The 19,034-nt window shown below is 38.9% G+C and overlaps 1 protein-coding gene across 1 annotated transcript in view; it reads left to right on the top strand.

Annotated features, from left to right (window-relative positions):
* Nucleotides 1-3,008: 3,008 nt before the first annotated feature.
* piwil2 (piwi-like RNA-mediated gene silencing 2) overlaps nucleotides 3,009-19,034 on the top strand; it is a 35,769-nt gene continuing 19,743 nt past the window's right edge. Inside the window, exons 1-13 of the mRNA XM_038275490.1 lie at nucleotides 3,009-3,117; nucleotides 10,696-11,111; nucleotides 11,196-11,283; nucleotides 11,992-12,073; nucleotides 12,995-13,158; nucleotides 14,591-14,687; nucleotides 14,997-15,107; nucleotides 15,253-15,370; nucleotides 16,334-16,458; nucleotides 16,635-16,715; nucleotides 16,792-16,905; nucleotides 17,183-17,371; nucleotides 17,525-17,609. Coding sequence (XP_038131418.1) covers nucleotides 10,713-11,111; nucleotides 11,196-11,283; nucleotides 11,992-12,073; nucleotides 12,995-13,158; nucleotides 14,591-14,687; nucleotides 14,997-15,107; nucleotides 15,253-15,370; nucleotides 16,334-16,458; nucleotides 16,635-16,715; nucleotides 16,792-16,905; nucleotides 17,183-17,371; nucleotides 17,525-17,609 — 1,653 coding nt within the window. The 5' untranslated portion in view covers nucleotides 3,009-3,117; nucleotides 10,696-10,712. The remainder of the gene's footprint in view (nucleotides 3,118-10,695; nucleotides 11,112-11,195; nucleotides 11,284-11,991; nucleotides 12,074-12,994; nucleotides 13,159-14,590; nucleotides 14,688-14,996; nucleotides 15,108-15,252; nucleotides 15,371-16,333; nucleotides 16,459-16,634; nucleotides 16,716-16,791; nucleotides 16,906-17,182; nucleotides 17,372-17,524; nucleotides 17,610-19,034) is intronic.

The following is a 19,034-nucleotide window of genomic DNA, read 5'->3' on the forward strand; positions in this document are numbered from 1 at the left end:
TCTCATTAAAGGAATAGTACACCCAAAACATGATTAGCCTTCATTTTCTACTCACCCCCATGCTGAAAAACACTCTGGAGTACTTTTTTGATATCTCAAATGCATCTGGAGATCTGGGAGGCTTCTTGCTGTCTGCTGACAATCAAATAATGGAGGTCTACGGTGCCCGAGACAGAAAGGTCCATAAAAGTCCACAAAAACGTGTCAATATTCCTCCATACTGCTCGTCTAATGTATTCCAAGTGTCCTGAGTGGGTAGCATCCAGAATTTACTCGAAACGAAGTCATTTAGAATGTTTTTAGAGCATAAACAGTAGTGTATAGTATTTCCTGAAAGCGCGCGCCAGCGCGTTCAGGACGCTACGGAAGCCGGCAGACCAAACCAGATGAAAGTGCGCATTCAGCGTCTGCTCTGCTGATAATGCAAGCGTAGAAGAAGAAATGTGCTGTTTACCTGTGCAAAGAAAGAAACAACGAAAGAAAAATGTCTGAGGACTTCAGTGTTGAGGAAGAGCAGGAGTTATTTGCCGAGCTGAATGCGCACTTTCGTCTGGTTTGGTCTGCCGCGGTTTCCATAGACTCGTGAACGCGCTTTTAGGAAATACTATACACTACTGTTTATGCTCTAAAAACATTCTAAATTACTTCGTTTCGAGTAAATTCTGGATGCTACCCACTCGGGACACTTGGAATACATTGGACGAGCAGCATGGAGGAATATTTACACGTTTTTTGTGGACTTTTATGGACCTTTCTGTCTCGGGCACAATAGACCTCCATAATTTGAATGTCAGCAGACAGCAAGAAGCCTCCCAGATCTCCAGATGCATTTGAGATATCAAAAAAGTACTCCAGAGTGTTGTTCAGCATGGGGGTGAGTAGAAAATGAAGGCTAATCATGTTTTGGGTGTACTATTCCTTTAAATAACATTCAGCTCAATGGTAGAGCAGAACTCTCAAAAGCAAAACTTTCCCTGCGAACAAACGAGCGGTGAGCCAAAACCGTAAAGGGTATTCAAAAAATTCTTTCACCGTTGGCGTCAGCCATCCTTCGGCTTTGACTGTGCCAACTTTCATGTTTCTACTAAAAACTATTTGGCCACGGTGACGATGTAAATATTTGCATTTTCTGAGTTTGAGGATTTTTCTCAGAATCAGCGTTTTCCTATGCCCGAACAAGTCAGCTAAACAGCTAAACCATAAATGATATTGAAGAAATTCCTTCAATGTGAGTGCTAGAAGGTTCTGAAGATGTTGTATACCAAGTTTCATGTTAGTACATCAAATAGTTAATAAATGGGAGCGATACGAAAATATGTATCGTTTTCGATTTTGTCTGTGATTTTTGGAAAATCTCTCATTGGATTTCTATTGGGGAAGTGTGGACTTTCTTCATGGTCTGGGCCAAACTGTCGGAAAACCGTAAATGCCACACAAATGAGTTTTCTATCACTCTTATACCAAGCGGGTTAGGGCGAGAGTCGTTGGTGCCTATCTCCAGCTGTCTATGGGTGAGAGGCGGGGTACACATGGGACAGGTTGCCAGTCCATCACAGAGCAACACAGAGACAAACAACCATTCAAGCACACATAACAAAAAATTAGGGAAGCTAATTAACCTAACAGTAATGTTTTTGGACTGTGGGAGGAAGCCCAGAGTACCCGGAGAGAACACACGCATGTTCAGGGAGAACATGCAATCTCCACACAGAAAGACCCTGGGCTGGGAATTGAACCAGGAAGCTTCTTGCTGCAAGGCAGCAGTGCTACCCACTGCCAGCTGAGCAGCCCTCTACAGTTTTAATTCTCCACAATAGTGAAACTTCCTGTTTCCAAAAATATATAAGGTAGACTTGGGTCAGTGAGCTGTTCCCACTGCTTCTAAAATCCAATTGTTCCCTGGTTTAAATGGGATTTCGAACATTGGGAAAGGGGTATACGTTAAGAAACCCCTTAGTAAATATTTTTATTTCACATAGGTAATACAAACCATTCTGTTAAAGTTGCAATTGTTATGCCACTGATTGTTCTTAAATATTAGGTATAATGTGAGCACATTTTTTTTTTGGTCTATTAAAGTAGACCCGTAATTTATCATTACAGGCTACAAAAGTTAAACTTAACAGCATGCATTGAGTCACCTGTTGATATAGCAGGCTTATAAGGTGCGTGCAGGGTTGCTGAAGGAATTTAAAATTAAGGTCCACTGAAACATTTCTGTAAAAATACAGAAATATTTACAAAATGTGGTGTATATAAAAAAAATTTAAAAGCACAAGACTCAACTTATTTATAGCCTGCCACAGCTTTCAATAAACATAATACCTCTACATCATCAACAAAAAGGGAACCCCCCAAGAGACTATATTACAAAAAATATACATACATATACATATATATATATATTTTCTATTCTATATATTATATAGAATAGAATAGGGTAGAACTAAATACAATAGAAAATCCTTTTATTGGGGAAATTCTGGTATATGTATATATATATATATATATATATATATATATATATATATATATATATATATATATATATATATATATATATATATATATATATATATATATATATATATATATATATATATATATATATATATATATATCATTCTATTCTATATATTCTATTCTATAGAATAGGGTAGAACTAAATACAATAGAAAATCCTTTTTTTGGGGAAATTCTGTTGCTTACAGCAGCACTAACATAATAAAAAAAAATGGTAACACAAATATGGACCTTAGAAAAATGTACAAGAATAACATAATAAAAAAGGACTAACAATTAAGGACTAAAAATACTTCTCTGTGACAAAAATCTGATTATTTGACAGCAAATATTTTTATATGCGTTCTAAGCCAACCGGTACGCCGCAGCCAATCAGAATCGAGTTTCACAGAAGTTTTCGAAAATTTAAAAAATGATTGACAGATTAATTAACCAACTGCCTCGCCACAGTTTCCTGGATTGACCAATAGCGTGTTATAAGGGCGGGACTAACAGTTTTCACTTGAAGAAGCCCTAATAGACCACCTGCCTGCTCCAAGTCCAGAAGCTTAACGGGTTTATTTCGCATCCCTGTTGCCTTTAAAGTCACCAGAGGTAATTTAATATAAATGTTTTTGTTTGTTGATGAAATTTGTGTTGATGCTCAAACCCCCACCGTCGCACTAAGCGAGAAGTTAGCCTCCGAATCGGAATATTTAGCTTCACTTTTTTTTTAACAGTACAGTACGTTTGAAAAGTTGCTAGAAGTAATGTAATATTCATATTTTTGTCGGTGAACTGTTGAAAGCTTATATCAATTGTCGCCTAGACGTATTTTCGAGGGGTTATGGGCGCGTAGAGGCATTTTCTCTTTGACACGTGCCTCCATAGCTAGCAGAAAAAAAAACGACCCCCCCCCCCCCCAAAAAAAAAAAAAAAAAGTATATAACTTTTTTACTTAAACAATATGTACTACTTTTACTAGATAATGTATGGAAAACAATGTTTTATATTTGAATTTACTGTCTCATTTAAAGAAGCAGTCCTACTTCGGCGGCGCCTTTATGTCTGAGTAATGAATGGTGGGATTAGCAAACCAATTCAGTGGAGCTCCTTAGAATTAGATGAACTGTAGTACCCTCCCTATTAGATATGTGTTAATTGTGATAATTTAAGATACATTTTAAGGTCGGTAAACGGCGGTTTTATGCTTAGACCCACACTCTTGCTCGAGGTGAGAAGTTAGCCTCTGAATCGAAATATTAAGTTTAACTTTTTGTTCATAGTCCAGTACGTTTTAAAGTTGCTAGAAGTAATGTAATATATAATTGTTTGTTGATAAACTGTTGTAAGTTTATATCAGTTCTCGCCTAGATGTATTTTTGAGGGTTTAAGGGCGTGTAGAGGCATTTTCTTTAACACATGCTTCCATAGCTAACAGAAAAAAACGCTCCACCTCCTTCTTTAAACTACAAAAAAAATATATATTATTATTCATAAGAGATGTATTAAATTGACTAGATAATGGATGGACAACACAGTTTTAGATTTGAACTTATTGTCTCATTTAACCAAGTAGTCCTACTAATTAATGTTGGTGTTAGCAGAACAGATTTGTCAGTTGAGGTACTTGGGATTATTTGTACTGAAGTACACTTTCCATTACACATGTGTTAAGTGTAATAAATCCTGATGAATTTAAAGAACAATAAACGGTGGTTTTATGCTCAAACCCCCACTCTTGTAGGAAGCGAGAAGTTAGCCTCTGAATTGGGATTTGGTTTCTTTTCTGCTCCAATTCAAAAACTAGCCTACTGAAACTCACCGGCTCTAGAAGAAATATTTTTATATTAAAAGCTGAAATGCTAAAAAAGACATATTTTAAAATTTTATATATATATATTCACTTGAGTTTTCCACAAAAAAACCCTCAAAATACCAGTGTTAAAGCTGAAGTCTGTAAGTTTTTAAAAATCACTTTTTTGTCATATAGGGCTTGGTCGTCGTGACGTAAGCACTTCGCGTCGCCGCCATGTTGAATGCGTCTTTTACCGCGTCTCAGACTACTGCCTATGACTACCGCGTACTGTACTCCCTCTCAGCCGTGTTTTAATTTGATTAATTTCACCTTAACTTGATTTCAACCATGGTAAACCGTTGCTGTATTGTGGGCTGTAACAGCTCAACACATGATCGCCATGGAAACATAGAAAATGGGTTAACTTTCCACCGCTTTCCTGACTGGAGGCGTAACCATGGAGACCAAGCGTCAGAGATAAAGAGTCGTCGGCTAGCTTGGATCGCGGCTGTAAGACGACCGAACATAACTTTCCACAGTATTCCAATGTCATTGAGAGTGTGTTCCCTGCATTTTCATTCTGGTAAGTTAAAGATGCACGGTTTTATTTTATAGCCTACTTTGTTTCTTTCCTTCAAAGTTGGGATCTTTTACGGGAAAATAATAAAAACGGCAGCGGGAAAAGGCTCAAATACGTGAGAAACCCGGAGGGTTGGCAGTTAACGTTACTAACTACACCTTTGAAACACATAGCAGCTAGTTAAAAGTACATTACATGCGTGAGTGGTTGTTAGCATTAGCGGTTAGCAGTTACTAAACTAGCAGGTTCCAGAGGCCCGTCTGATCACAGCTTACCTTCGTACGGATTACTGTGTTCCCACTATTTGCTGGCTTTATGATCTGCAGCTCCTGAACCCATCCATTCATGAACTGCACATGAGACTCCAAGGACTTGTAGCTTGGGAACTGTTTTGAAGTATAGGCACTCACTCATCGGTGCTCCACTCGTTGTTTGGAACTTTATATGGATCCAAATGATTAATAATGCTGATTTTGTCACCATACCGGTCCCTGGCTTATCTATTTAATGTGTCCCGGTAAATTCCAGATCCTTTTCGGAATTTTAACATCTTTTTTCTCTCTACTTCTGTCTCTTCTTTCAACAACAACGTTGTGTCAGAGCTAAGTTTACGTTTGCGTAGCAGTCAGTATGGCTGCGACGTCCCACAATGCAACGTGGATCCCGAGCCCTATTGGCTAAAACTGTCCCTATGCCCAGACAGCAGTACATGTGATATGTAACCTGTGAAAAAAACTGCTTCAATTGGTACCGCCTACTGCCTGTATTTCAATCTGGAAAGAATAATTCGGGACGAGTCAAAACAACCAATCACAGCCAGAGGAGCGTCTGATGGAGTGTCAATCACAGCTCAGGGGTGGAGCTTGGAGGTGGGGTATGAGTGAAGCAGAGAGGGTGGGGGAGTGGCGTGAAACCTGTTTTTCTTCAAGTTTTCAGTCGAAGTCTGCTCTCTCCTCAATGTTACAGACTGCAGCTTTAATATGCTTTAGTAGTAGGTCTAAAATTACATCAACTATACGTACTTAAAAGCAATTGCACTTATGTTTTTAAAAGTTTTCTGCAATATCTATAAGGAAAAAAATGAAATATGTTTTATGACATTACTCAGAGTTCCCACAGATCCTTCAAAAGTCGATTCAGATTAGCTAGCCGAATGAATAGAAGGGGTAGAGCGTAGCCGCCTGTGGCTCGGGCTGCCTGTCACAACTCCAGTCCGGCCCGTGGGTGACGTTATACACACTCCGCTTTGTTTAAAAAATATATAAATAAATATAACAAAAATATAACCGTGGATGTCTGGAGGACAGTGATTCACCTACATGTTATGAATGCTGGCATACCATAAAGAACAAATTATGAACAGTTTAGTTTGTGCCCAAAGGAAGACGTTACTTGGATTACAAAACCAAAAATCTTCGGAACAGCACCAAATGACACAAAACTCATATGGGTGAGTAGAACATGATCTAATAATGTGAAATCAAGGGGCCAATGTAAAAAAAAAAAAAAAAAACAACGGTGTTCCCCTTTAAAAGGCATTGGATTCTTCAATATAAAATCAAGGCCTTAATTGGTATTAAAATATCTTAAATCAGTCTTTCTTAGGTCTTAAAATTGTTACCTTATCATAAATAGGATTTTATTTTTGTAATCCATATCAAACAATAAAATAATTTACAATATTTTTCTTACATTTTCCGAACCGCTCAATTTAACTATTATTGGTTCTGTCCAGATAGCGGAAACAATAAAAACGATGTTGTCTCTGCAACGCTTCCACAGCATCTCTCATATCAACAACAGCGCCTGTAGAACCAAATCTCCGGATAATGTTTGGCCGTACGCTGACAATAAAATTAGAGGAATTGAGAAAGGAACAAAGAAGCTAGTGAATTCAGAATTCAGTTCAGTAGTTGCCCCAATCTAGCACTAAAATGTTGGTATCGATATCAGCGACTACCAACAAATAGGGCACCGACACCATTTTAAGAGTCAAAAGTTTATCAAACTATTGTCACCCATTCCTGGTAGGCAATAAAAAGTTGTACTGGATTCCCTTTGTATTAGTCTTTTTTCCTGTTTCACAAAGGAAGGCAGCAGCTTGACAAAGCCATGATGGCGATTATTTTACATCTAAGTAGTATGCAGTTCTTCATATACACACACACATCAATTTCAAACAGATGGTATTAGCCGATACTGCACAGCCAGGTATCGCTATCGGGGCAAAAGAAAATGGCATCAGTGCAACACTAGTTACAAATATCTGTTATTTATGTGTTTTTAGCTTTCTTCCTATATGGAAAGGTTTTCAAAATTTGAAATGCATCTACTGGGCCGGAAATGAATGGTTTATGTTTCAGGGTCGTAATCACAGCGATCTGCATCAGTAGCGCCGTGTCTGTCAACCTGCCAGCTTCCAGATCAACTTTTCTGATTGGTTGATGTGGAACATCGAGCAGCAAAAGTTAAATTTTTCCAACTCCAGCAACTGCTTTCGCAAAAAAAAAAAAAAAAAAGAATAAGTATTTAAAATATTGTTTTGTTGAAAACCAAATGTGGGAAGGTCTTATATGTAATTTAACATGGATTAAAGTTTTTTTTTTTTTTTTTTTTTTGGCTAATTGCATCTTTCTCTAGTTTCCAACATGCCAAGCGGTCTTCCTTACCATCCATAGCAGTTAATACCAGGTAGTTATTAATTGCCATGTCCTCAGCTTGTGACATTTATACAAAATATAATGTAAGGTTTGGGGTTGCCTAGTGGTTCTCCTAGTACAGAGAAAATTATTGTGGGGAACAATAAACACTCAATTTTTTTTTTTATTCAACATCCATTAAAAACTTACTATATTCTTTATCAGATTGATGCAACTATAATGCTTAGCTTCTGTGTTTTGTATACATACCTGACATCCATCTGCTCTTGGTATCTGATACTTTGTTCGCTGCCGAATCGTCGACTGTAAATCACAGATCCATGAAGCATGCCTTCTCCAGTTGTTCCTTGGTTGCTAAATTGTCACAATTGGCTATTCCTGTGTATTTGGGTATGTCCTGTGTGTTTGCCTCCTTCTCCGCAAACACAAAGACAGTATTGTTTTTTTTTTTGTTTTTTTATATTAAATGGTAACGCAAGTCTCACCAGACCCAGGGGTTATCCGTAAATACTTACAGGGATGGTAACACCTGGCTTATAAACCAAAGGTCTTGATTTTTCTTTGTCTGCTGAGAGTGCTCTCAACCCTCTGTGGTTTGGAGCTTCACCTTGTTGGGCATTTTGCGATGACTGAGTGCTCTGGGAGGCTGTGCTCCTGCTGTGCTTTTTTTTTATTTTTTTTTTATTTTTTTTTTTTTTTCAGTGCCGTCTTGGCCTTTCCAACTGAGTTGTGCCTGAAATGTCCTACTTCTTATTTAGTCCTGTGGTGTGGCAATTCAGGCTTACCTGATAGAGTACGAGACCCTGGACAAACAATTGTCTTCAAAAAGCTAGTCAGTCACACTGCTTCTAATCCATAAGAAAGCAAATCCAAACATGCAAGAATAAGACACATTTTGTGCATTAGCTAATTACCAGGCAGCATTCTGTGCAATGCAGCAGGGTTGTGTTAAATCATAGGTTTTCCAATTCTGAAACGATTATCATATTAACCGACTGATTCAAAAACCAAAGATTAATTTAAAAAAATGCATTTTTCCTGTCTTGAATAACTTTAACTTTAATACTTTAATAATTTCCTCTAAAACTTAAGTATAATTCTAGTATTAATAGGATGTTTAAAAATGTTTTAAAATAACAGCCCTCCAATTTGGGATCAGACCAAATTGGATAAAAGGAATCGGTAAGTGGGTTTCAGTGACCCACTGAAAGATCCTGTGGCATCTCTCTAGGATCTTATAAAGACCATTAATGCTCCAAATAGCTGCAATGTGGCTTAATTACAGCAACTCTGCAAAGATGAGTGACTCAAACTTCCTCCAATGTGCTGTAAAATACTCAATGCAGGTTATTGCTGTTCAGTTGCAGATTTTGTCTCAAAGAGTCACTCAACCAGTTATTGGATTTAGGGGACAAATAATTTTTTCACTCGGGGCCAAATATTTAGGTTTTGAACGTTTAAATTTGGTTTGCTTTTTTGTGCTAACTTGTCGTCTTTTACAATTATTCAAGTTTATTTGATGTTCTTAAGATAAACTGGTAAGAGGGGCCAACAATTTTGATATCATGGAGATGAAATAAAAAAAAAGACATGTTTTAAATTGATGCTATTTAATTGACTCACCAATTTATTGGGTGGCAATATAATTCTGCGAAACTGTCCTAAATTGTCAGAAAGGTTGGCAGATGCCTATCACTGCTCATCTTGTTTATTTAAAGAATCCTGGTTGAATATTTCCACTTTTCTTACACTAAATGCCCCAACAAGCATTGCGTTCTTATAATTGAAAAGTTAACTCGCTATATAAACCAGGCTAAATAAGGAGAAACCTTTATGAGAATACACACAGTGATGCAAATTAAGAATTAATATAATTTATTAAAGGTATTATGAAGGATGTTGTTTTTCTTGGGTCATTAAAATGAGTGTACCTCCTAATTGTCAATCATTCTGGTGATATGTCTATGTAAGGCCCATCTATGTGCTCGTCCCCATTTTCACTGACCGGTGAGGAGTCTGACATAGTGGAAAAATTGCAACTCTTCTTTTGGAAAGTAAGCTTGCATGAATGATGCAAACAGCAACTTTTAAATGGAGCGTGCACAAGGAGAAATGGGCTTGTGCACGCTCTCGCACGGGGTTAATGGGACAGGTCTTTTTAAAACTTTGCGAAAATCCTCCACTATACCTTTATTTGTATATAATACAAATTTAGATGAATGACTAACTATTGGCCACAAAACATGCAAAGTAACAACCGTGTTGAAACTGCATTTACATAAAGAGCACAGCAGCGATATAAAGGTCAGTAGTCCAGCTCATTCTTGCCATGTAGTATTCAGAAACAGAATTCAAGGTTTGAAACCTTTGGCTCACCAAGACGATTTCACCAGAGAAAACCCCATCAGGGAATTACATATTTAATACATTTGATAATTTACTAATGGCCTTTAAATGGTGAGAAAATGCTTTCTTGTATACTTGGATTACACCAGCTGGCTTTCTTGTTCTTTAATTTCTTCTGCTATTCATGCCCCAAACTACCCTGGTTTATAGATACTGAACCCCACCTTAAAGGAATGGTACACCCAAAACATGATTAGCCTTCATTTTCTACTCAGCCCCATGCTGAACAACACCCTGGAGTACTTTTTTGATATCTAAAATGCATCTGGAGATCTGGGTGTACTATTCCTTTAAGGTTTTTACTGGATTTGGGCATGCTTAGGGAAAAGTGTTTAAGAAAAGAATCAAAACATTTCACCTTCCAAGTTTCTTCCAGCTGGAAAAAAAACCTTGGAAGAAACTTTCAACCCTGGTAGAAATAGACAATATTGTGACCCCTTCTGTTCTTCATACTGCCACTACTTTGGTTAATGGGTTTGTCGTTCACTTTTTGGTTTATTTAGATATTTGCTTAAAGTTTTGCATAAATTTGCCTGTATTTATTGCACTTATGTTAAATAAATTTTTTTTATCAGTTCAAAGGGTAAAAAAACACCAGTTTTTCTGTACAGTTCTGCCACAATGTTGAAAGTTGGAGAACAGTGACAATCTTCCATTGTTATTTTTCACCTGTCTCTGCCTCCTCTTCACATAACTGTGTTAAACTTTTTCTTTAGCCTGCCTTAAACACTTACCTTGCATGATTACAGAAACTTGCCTGAAAGAAATGGATCCAAGAAAAACCCCTGATCCAAGTGGCAGGACCGGCTTCCAAATGCTGGGTCGAGGAAGAGGTTTGCAGCCTGAGGAAATGGGCAGGGGACGTAGTAGAGGGCTGCTACTTGCTCCAGAAGGGCCAGGATTGGGACGAGCAAGGGGATTCCTCCTTCCTAGTGCTGACCCTGTAAGAGGAGCAGAATTCCAGGCAGGCAGAGGAGTGCTGGTGCAGCCTGATGAGAGAGGGGTTGGCCATGCCAGAGGCCATCTGCTCCCAGGAGCTGAGCGGGTGGTTGGACTGAGCAGAGGTGCTGTCCTGCATAGACTGGAGGAACAACAAGGGCAGAAACCTCCCCTAGAAACACCATCAGTCCCAACAGAGGACACTCCTGCTTCACTGGGAAAAGAGGTTTGAAAATTTTAGAATAACATGTTTGTTTTTTATAATGTTGCATTTGCTTTCACTGTAATCAAAGTCTGATTCTGCTCACAGGTGTCACCCTGTGGTGAAAGATCATCACTTCTCTCCATGTTTAGAGGAATGGGTGTGACTTCTTGGGGAAGAGGAACCCCAGCAGTGGGTCAGTAGTATAACCCTCCACCCTCTACCATACCTGTCTGACATGAACAGAAGAGGCTTGTATGACCTGCAGGGGTTCTCAAAACTTTCATCCCACGACCCCCAAAGTAACGGTGCAAGTGACTTGTGACCCCAGTCACTTGTTTTGTTTTGTTGACAACACAAAACAATACAACGGCCATAACATTATTCTACAGTAATTTACTCATTACTTTAATTTAAACTCCACCTCATCTAATGAGGTGGATGTGCAATATGTTTGGAGCAAAGCAAGTCCAATCTTGGTTTAATGTTTGAGACGACTTCTCTGAGAACGTCCTACGCATTCAATCGCAATATGTATTTATTTTTAAGTCTTTTCGCACAAATGGGTAGTGCCAAACGGCATCAGCACATCAAGTCGCCCTGGATAGCTGCATTTATTCCCTCTCAACTGAAATGCAAAACTCAGCCAGTATCTTAGGATTAAACGCTGTCTTCAAGGTTCAGTCGCTATTTATTTATCTATGGAAATCAACATTTGCCCCCCCCACTTCGGGAATCACTGACCTAATGTACTTAGTAATGTAAATGTCCGTATAACCCTTGCTGGTTTAACTCTCTAATGTAAAAGTACATAAAGTTTACATAAGCCAGAAAGGGTTTCCGTACACCACCAAACTCCTGAACTAGTTCATGTGTAAAATAACCTTAAGTCCTTTTTGTGCAGGAATAGGCGCATCTGGAGATGTTGGAGATGCGGAACAAGGTGCCCCTTTTGAAACCATCAGCCCCCTGGGCAGAGGAAGAAGGTAGTTTTTCATTTCTTCTGTAATATCTAAGCTGTTGATGTATAAAAATTTGTAAATTTTGAGAAGAGAGGCAATAATATTGACTGTATTCATCAGCACAGCCACACTACAGTGTAGTTGGCATGACTGTGAGGTTCGATTAAGACTTGATTTAAAGGTTTTTGCGGCTTGTTGTGAGTGGTTTTACTCTAGTTCACGTTTATTTTATCAGCCAAAACTTAATAGGACTAGATAAAATCTAGCGACTTCAGATGAAATAATAATCCATTGGTTTTAGGAAATCTGAAGCATAATTAACCTTTTTAGCTGCAGATATGAAATGTACATTCTCTTGTGCTGGCATCTTAGACTTAGATTTATTTGTCATTTTGTTTAAACAAGTGTAAAAAAAAAAAAAAAACATTTTGTTTAGAACAGCTCTCTAGACAATTCAAATTTTTTTTTCTTTAAGTGCAGCCTTGAAAAATATAAAAAAATAAATAAAATAAAAACAGTAATATAAACATATGACTGCAAATTTACAGTTCTAACCTTTAGGTTTTTTTATAATGATAAAATATAATTATAATAACCTTATAATACTCTGTATAATAATAATCTAATAATAAAATAATCTTGTGACTCTTGTTAAATTGAAATAGAAAATCCCTTTATTGTCCTACAACTGGGAAATTCTGATGTTTACCGCAGCTAAAAGTTTATAGAAAAAAAACAGTCAAACAAATGTGGTCCTTAGAAAAAAGAATAAGAAAAACAGTAATTGTTGTTGTAGCATTTGGTTTTTCTCAGTGAATTTCATTGCTAGGCAAATATAAGGATGCTTGTCAACATTAGATAAGGTCTGCTTTACCTTTTTCTTCATAAAACATATTAGTAGTGCTGTCTGCTGTGGTGCTAAATTAATTTTCTCCTTTCTCCTAGTTTCTCTCTTCAGATGAACGTAGGACTTGGAAGGGCAGCTCTCCCACAGCTTGGAGTGGGAAGAGGGAGAGCTTTGCTTCCCTCTTTGCCGCCAGGTCAGATTAAGCCAATTTCTTCGACATCTCATCCCGAAACGGCAGTTCCGACTCAGCTTCCTGCATCAGGTAATCCATTTTTTTTTTAATGATGCACTCGCATTGAATGCGTCTATGGTAGTCATGCACCAAGGGACAGCATGGGGTCCTGTGTTTAATTTGAACCCTCAGATCTGTCTGTATTCACTGCATCATGAACGTACAGGCGGCCACGCCCACAGCCAGGGCCCACGCGCATCCTCCACGAACTGGCCGCGAGCGCTGCAGAACCCCCCCCAAAACGCCCCCTAGGCCAAAAGCGCTGCCCCACCAAACAAAGAGTGATGCCAACAGCGCGCAAAGCAACACACCGCGCACAGAAACAACCCAAGAGCAGAAAAGCCGCTTGACCTGCCTGACCGCAAGAAGAGCAGACCGCACAATCGCACCCAAGCAGCCACACCCGCCGCGTTTAGCAGGAACAAAGCAGCTCCACCATGCCTCCAAGTGGGAAAACCCACCGGAAAACCCAATCAGCGCAGCCAGCCCATCCACACCAGCCCCCCAACACCTCCCCCGCCGGAGCGGCCAAGACCCCCACACACCAGCGGCGTGCCGCCAGCAGGACCCCCACCTACAGGGCCCGCCCGCCCCCCGAGAAAACAGACATGCCAATCCCCCCAAAGAAGAAGAAGAAGAAGAAAAAAAATACAAAAAAAACACTGCCAAGCAGAAAGGCCACCACAATGCGACAGTGGACACCAGACACCGAACCGATACCACAAAACCGGCATCAGGAAAAGGCATCGCCCAGGAAGCGAAGGCACCGGCACCGAAAATCCCCGAACAACACCCAGCTCCACCCCGAAGTGAATCCAGTCCCGGGCCCCAGGCATCCGAGGCCCCAGGGGCGCCCGAACCCCAGACAGGAGCCCCAGCAAGGCGGGGGCCTGCGGAGAGGCCGCCAGGAATGAGCCAGCAGCCACCCAGGCGTCCACCCCCAGACCCCGAGCTCCACCAGTGCACCGGCGAGCCCCGACGCCAGCCAGCGGAGGGAGAGCAGGATGGGGGGAATGGGTTCCGCACTTAACGGAGACTTGAGATGTATTTGGGAAAGGGTGCAGCTGAGACCCCAATCTGGGGGAGAGAAAAAAAACACTCAAAATCTCGATAATGCCTTTCCTCCATAGTGCCCCCACTTGCACCATAGAAAAAAAAACGCGGACACACATTCCCACATAACACTCACATCCAATAATACCAGGACCAAAGACCCGGCGGCACTGGTGGTTGGTCCCGTGACTATCGGATGACCCAATAAGTGAACCTAAAATCCGGATGGGGGATTTCTAAGAGCATTAAAAACTCTATTCAGTCCTGGATAAGCCTTGTTGCACTTCTGGTTTTGATGTGCACAAATAGTTAAGTAGTTGGGTGTCTTGTTGTTTCGCCCCCAAATAATATATAATACTTTAATTTCCCTAAATGTATTTATTATGTAATCATTTGTTTGATGTCAAAGTACCCAGAGGAGTTTATCCAACTGCTCAAACGACTGAGGACTTGGCTGCACCTTCAAGTAGAGCCCAACCAAAGGTGCTGATGATGGAGGCAGTGAGGTGAATGATTCTGTTGTGGCCTTTTACATCAGTCTTGTCAATGACTTGTTTTTGCTCTGGTTCATATTATTTCGACATGGTCCTTTATTTCCTTACACATACATATTCTTTATACTTAAAGTGAAAACACTTGCATTAGTTCATGCAGCTAAGAACTAATACTAAATTATGTACATTTTGCATGTACCTGAAACGTAAAAGTCATTTCATCATTATCTGTCCTTTCCCCCTTCATATAAATGTGAGGTTTTCTGTTTAAGGCCACTTGTGGTAAATAGTATGGTTTTAATTATGTCACTATCTTCTCAGTGAACAACTAAGAAAAGCTGGGACCAAAGGATCTCCCATAAATATTCGGTCGAACCACATCAGAGTTTCATGCAAGTATGAAGCTGTGTATCAGTACCACGTCACATTCACGTAAGTACAACAAAGAATAATGAAAACAATTCATTTCAGGCATTGTTTCTGTCCCTAAAGTGTTGATATAATTAGCTAGTAGCTGCAAGCAGGAAGGTTTTATTAGTAGCTGCTTCTATTTATCCATTTAAATTCTCCCCCGCAGGCCAAATGTTGAATCTATGGCAATGCGCTTCGGCATGATGAAGGATCATCGCTCAATCACAGGAGAAGTGATGGCTTTTGATGGCTCCATTCTCTACCTTCCAGTTAAACTGAAAGAAGTAAGTTTTGTAATGATTGTGTTGCTCCTTATAGCTAGAGAGTAGCCCTAAGGCCTTTATGCGCATAAATGCATCCAGCTTTGGCAGTTGGAAGAAATCTTGAACCTTGGCAGTAATTAAACTTTTTTTAAGCACACTCATAAATAAAGTTAAAGTGGTTCCAGTGCTGTACCAGGAAAAATTACTTTACAGAAGTAATTATTATTTATATATTTTACATGTGAAAACAAATCAAATTCTAGGTGCAGTTTCCAAATCATTTAGGTTGTAACATTGCAAATCATGATTGGTTCTGCAATTGCTTGCATTGCCCCTATTCTCCAATAGCTTGGCATAGTCATTTTGAAAACATGCATGGCTGCAGCCAGCCTTTATTAATTATAAATCTGGTTGCGTGTTAAACATTTCTTTACATTTTGTTGTTTTGTGTGCATATTCAGTTTGTACATGAGACCTCTTGAGAATTCAACATTTTTTTTTCTTTTTAAGTCCTGCCTTTTCAGTCTCCCTTAAAGTTGGTTTGATTTGTTATCCATCCTTTTTTCCCTTAACGGTTCCTATTGACATTTGATGACATACAGGAGGTTGTTCTCAAAAGCTTGAGACGGACTGATAACGAGGAAATACAAATCAAAATCAAGATGACAAAGATTCTGCCCCCGAGCTGCGATCTCTGTCTCCCGTTCTACAATGTGCTATTCTCCAATAGCTTGGCATAGTCATTTTGAAAACATGCATGGCTGCAGCCAGCCTTTATTAATTATAAATCTGGTTGCGTGTTAAACATTTCTTTACATTTTGTTGTTTTGTGTGCATATTCAGTTTGTACATGAGACCTCTTGAGAATTCAACATTTTTTTTTCTTTTTAAGTCCTGCCTTTTCAGTCTCCCTTAAAGTTGGTTTGATTTGTTATCCATCCTTTTTTCCCTTAACGGTTCCTATTGACATTTGATGACATACAGGAGGTTGTTCTCAAAAGCTTGAGACGGACTGATAACGAGGAAATACAAATCAAAATCAAGATGACAAAGATTCTGCCCCCGAGCTGCGATCTCTGTCTCCCGTTCTACAATGTGGTTTTCAGAAGGTATGTCACAGATTTAAACTTCCTGGCAACAATCTTTCTTTGCTAACACCAAATGTGGGGAAATAGAAACTGCTCTAGACATTAATACTAATTAGTAGGTGATTTTATATCCATATAGAATTTATCATAAAATGATTTATAATGCCAGCATTTGACTTTTGTTTTTCTCTTTAAAGGGTGATGAAAGTCATTGGGCTGAGGCAGGTGGCCCGAAATCATTATGACCCAGAGAACGCCGTTGTTCTTGAAAAACATCGGTTAGTAGAGTTAGTTCCCCCTCAGAGAGAATGATTCTAGTATATCCAACTTTTTTTTCTTTTTTTTGTAATGTAGGCTTCAAGTATGGCCAGGGTATGCTACTGCTATTAAACACACAGATGGAGGTCTGCACTTGTCTGTGGAGGTGACTCACAAGGTGCTGCAAAACGACTCTGTGCTGGATGTCATGTAAGTTTGAACACAAGAATTAAGAGCCGTTTACAGGGACCTTTAGGTCCAAAGTCACAGGGAATCAGTTTTTTATTTTTTTTTATTTTGAGAATAGGAAAGTCAGATTTTTTTATTTTTATCTTATTAACAAATGTTCTAAAAGATATCAGAAATGTGTCAATTTATCATAAACTGTTGTTCCAGCTTTGGGTATTAAGAAAAACCTCACTATGTGGCCACTGTATTAAGTTATAATAAAGGAAAGGTTCAGTTTGTTTTCCTGATGTCATTAAAGGAGCACGCTGTACAAGCAGAGCAAGGAGAACTTCGAAGATGTTTGTACCAAGGAACTAGTCGGGGCCATTGTTATCACACGCTACAACAATCGCACTTACCGCATTGACGCCATTGAGTGGAAGAAGTCACCTAAGGACACTTTTACTCTGATGGATGGAACAAAAAACTCCTTCCTGGAATACTACAGGTGACACTCCTTTAAACTATTTACATCTTGAGTGGGTGGAAAATTTAGGTCTGATTTAAAAATCGACTAAGCTTGATAACATCTGATAAATAACAAACGTCCTTCCTGCTATAACTTAATTGATATTTGTTGAATGTGTTTTATTTTTCAAAGTAAGAACTATGGGATCACAATCAAAGAGATGAACCAGCCTTTACTCCTGCATCGACCTAAGGAGAGGTCCAGGCCAGGAGGGAAGGCAAGTTCTCTTTTACTATTCTTGTTTGAAGGCTTGCATAAACATTAGCTATGAAATAAAGTCAATGCCTTTCATGTAGACCAGAGGTCATGGATTAGCGGACTGCGGTCTGGATCCGGACCCATGTTACTAGCTAATACAGACCCAACCTGATTTAAAACATTTATAAATTACTGCATGTTGTCCAACGACACTAATTTCACTTGTGCAACTTTTCCTATTAATATGCTAAAGCCCCGTGGAGCGTCCGACAGGACGTTCAGGTGTTTTATAAAATATGTGAATCAGGAAATTGTCTATCTACCAACCTGAATAATTTTTGTTCTCTACTTCAAAAAGCACTTTAGATTTTGAAATGAAAATTTTATTTTTTTTATTCAATGACATGGATGCATAAAAACCTACTTTTATTTCAGTGTTAAATTCTGTTTAAAGTAACAGATTATAATTAAAAATGTCTCCAGATCTTTACTGGTTGATGATTTTTCTTTATTTGGACCCTGCTGATTTTTATTTGGTTACCACCAGTGTAGACTGATCTGTCCACATAAAGTTCTTCTTATCAGAGAATACTACCACCATCTGGTGGCTGCAGAGAGTGTTGCTCATTTCCATCAATTTTAATCTATAATTGCCAAAGACGTATGTTTTTTTTTTTTTTTTTATCATTTTAGATATAAATCTGCTCCATGGAATTGACATCAATCAATCATCAGTAAACCAGAATAATTAAACCTCTTATCTAAAGCAAATTAGAAGCTTTGCTTCTACAAGCTGACCTAAATAAATGACAGGACCACTTCTCAGAACAGTTCCCATCTTCTCAGACTCAAAAACAGAAACTTACCGTATTTTCACGACCATAAGGCGCACCGGACTAAAAGGCGCAGTCTCAGTTATGTGTGCCATTTCTGTATTTAACACACACAAGGTGCACCGGACTATAGGGCGCGTTTTTTATATACAGGTACATGTCCTCTCAGGTGGATTTTCCCACTTAAAAACATATTAAAACTACTTTATTCCCACTGATCACAACAAATAAAGCTGCAAGGTGTATTTATTACAAAGTATTATTCAAACCTGGGAACCGGCCGTGAGAGACACATCGCTGATGACACAGGGCTGTGATTACTCCTCTGATACAGTTTATTGACGCATAAATTAACTTAAAACATAGGCAGGATAATAATCTGGATGAACTGACTGCAATGATTAAATTTTCAGGTGGACATTCTCACTTAAAAAGATTTAAATTATTTAGATAAAAAAACACCTGCAGAGGTGAGCCCGTATGCGCCGCGGCCCAGAGGCTGCTGTTGAATTAAGTTTTCAGGTAGAAAAATAGAGCGGGAGCAAAACTGAGTATGATTGTGCTTTATTCAAGTATTTATTACAGAGTATTAATCAAACCCCTCAAAGTCA

The sequence above is a fragment of the Cyprinodon tularosa genome, unplaced genomic scaffold (assembly GCF_016077235.1).
Source record: "Cyprinodon tularosa strain WSP-4 unplaced genomic scaffold, ASM1607723v1 ctg961, whole genome shotgun sequence".
In the NCBI taxonomy this organism is placed as follows: Eukaryota; Metazoa; Chordata; class Actinopteri; order Cyprinodontiformes; family Cyprinodontidae; genus Cyprinodon; species Cyprinodon tularosa.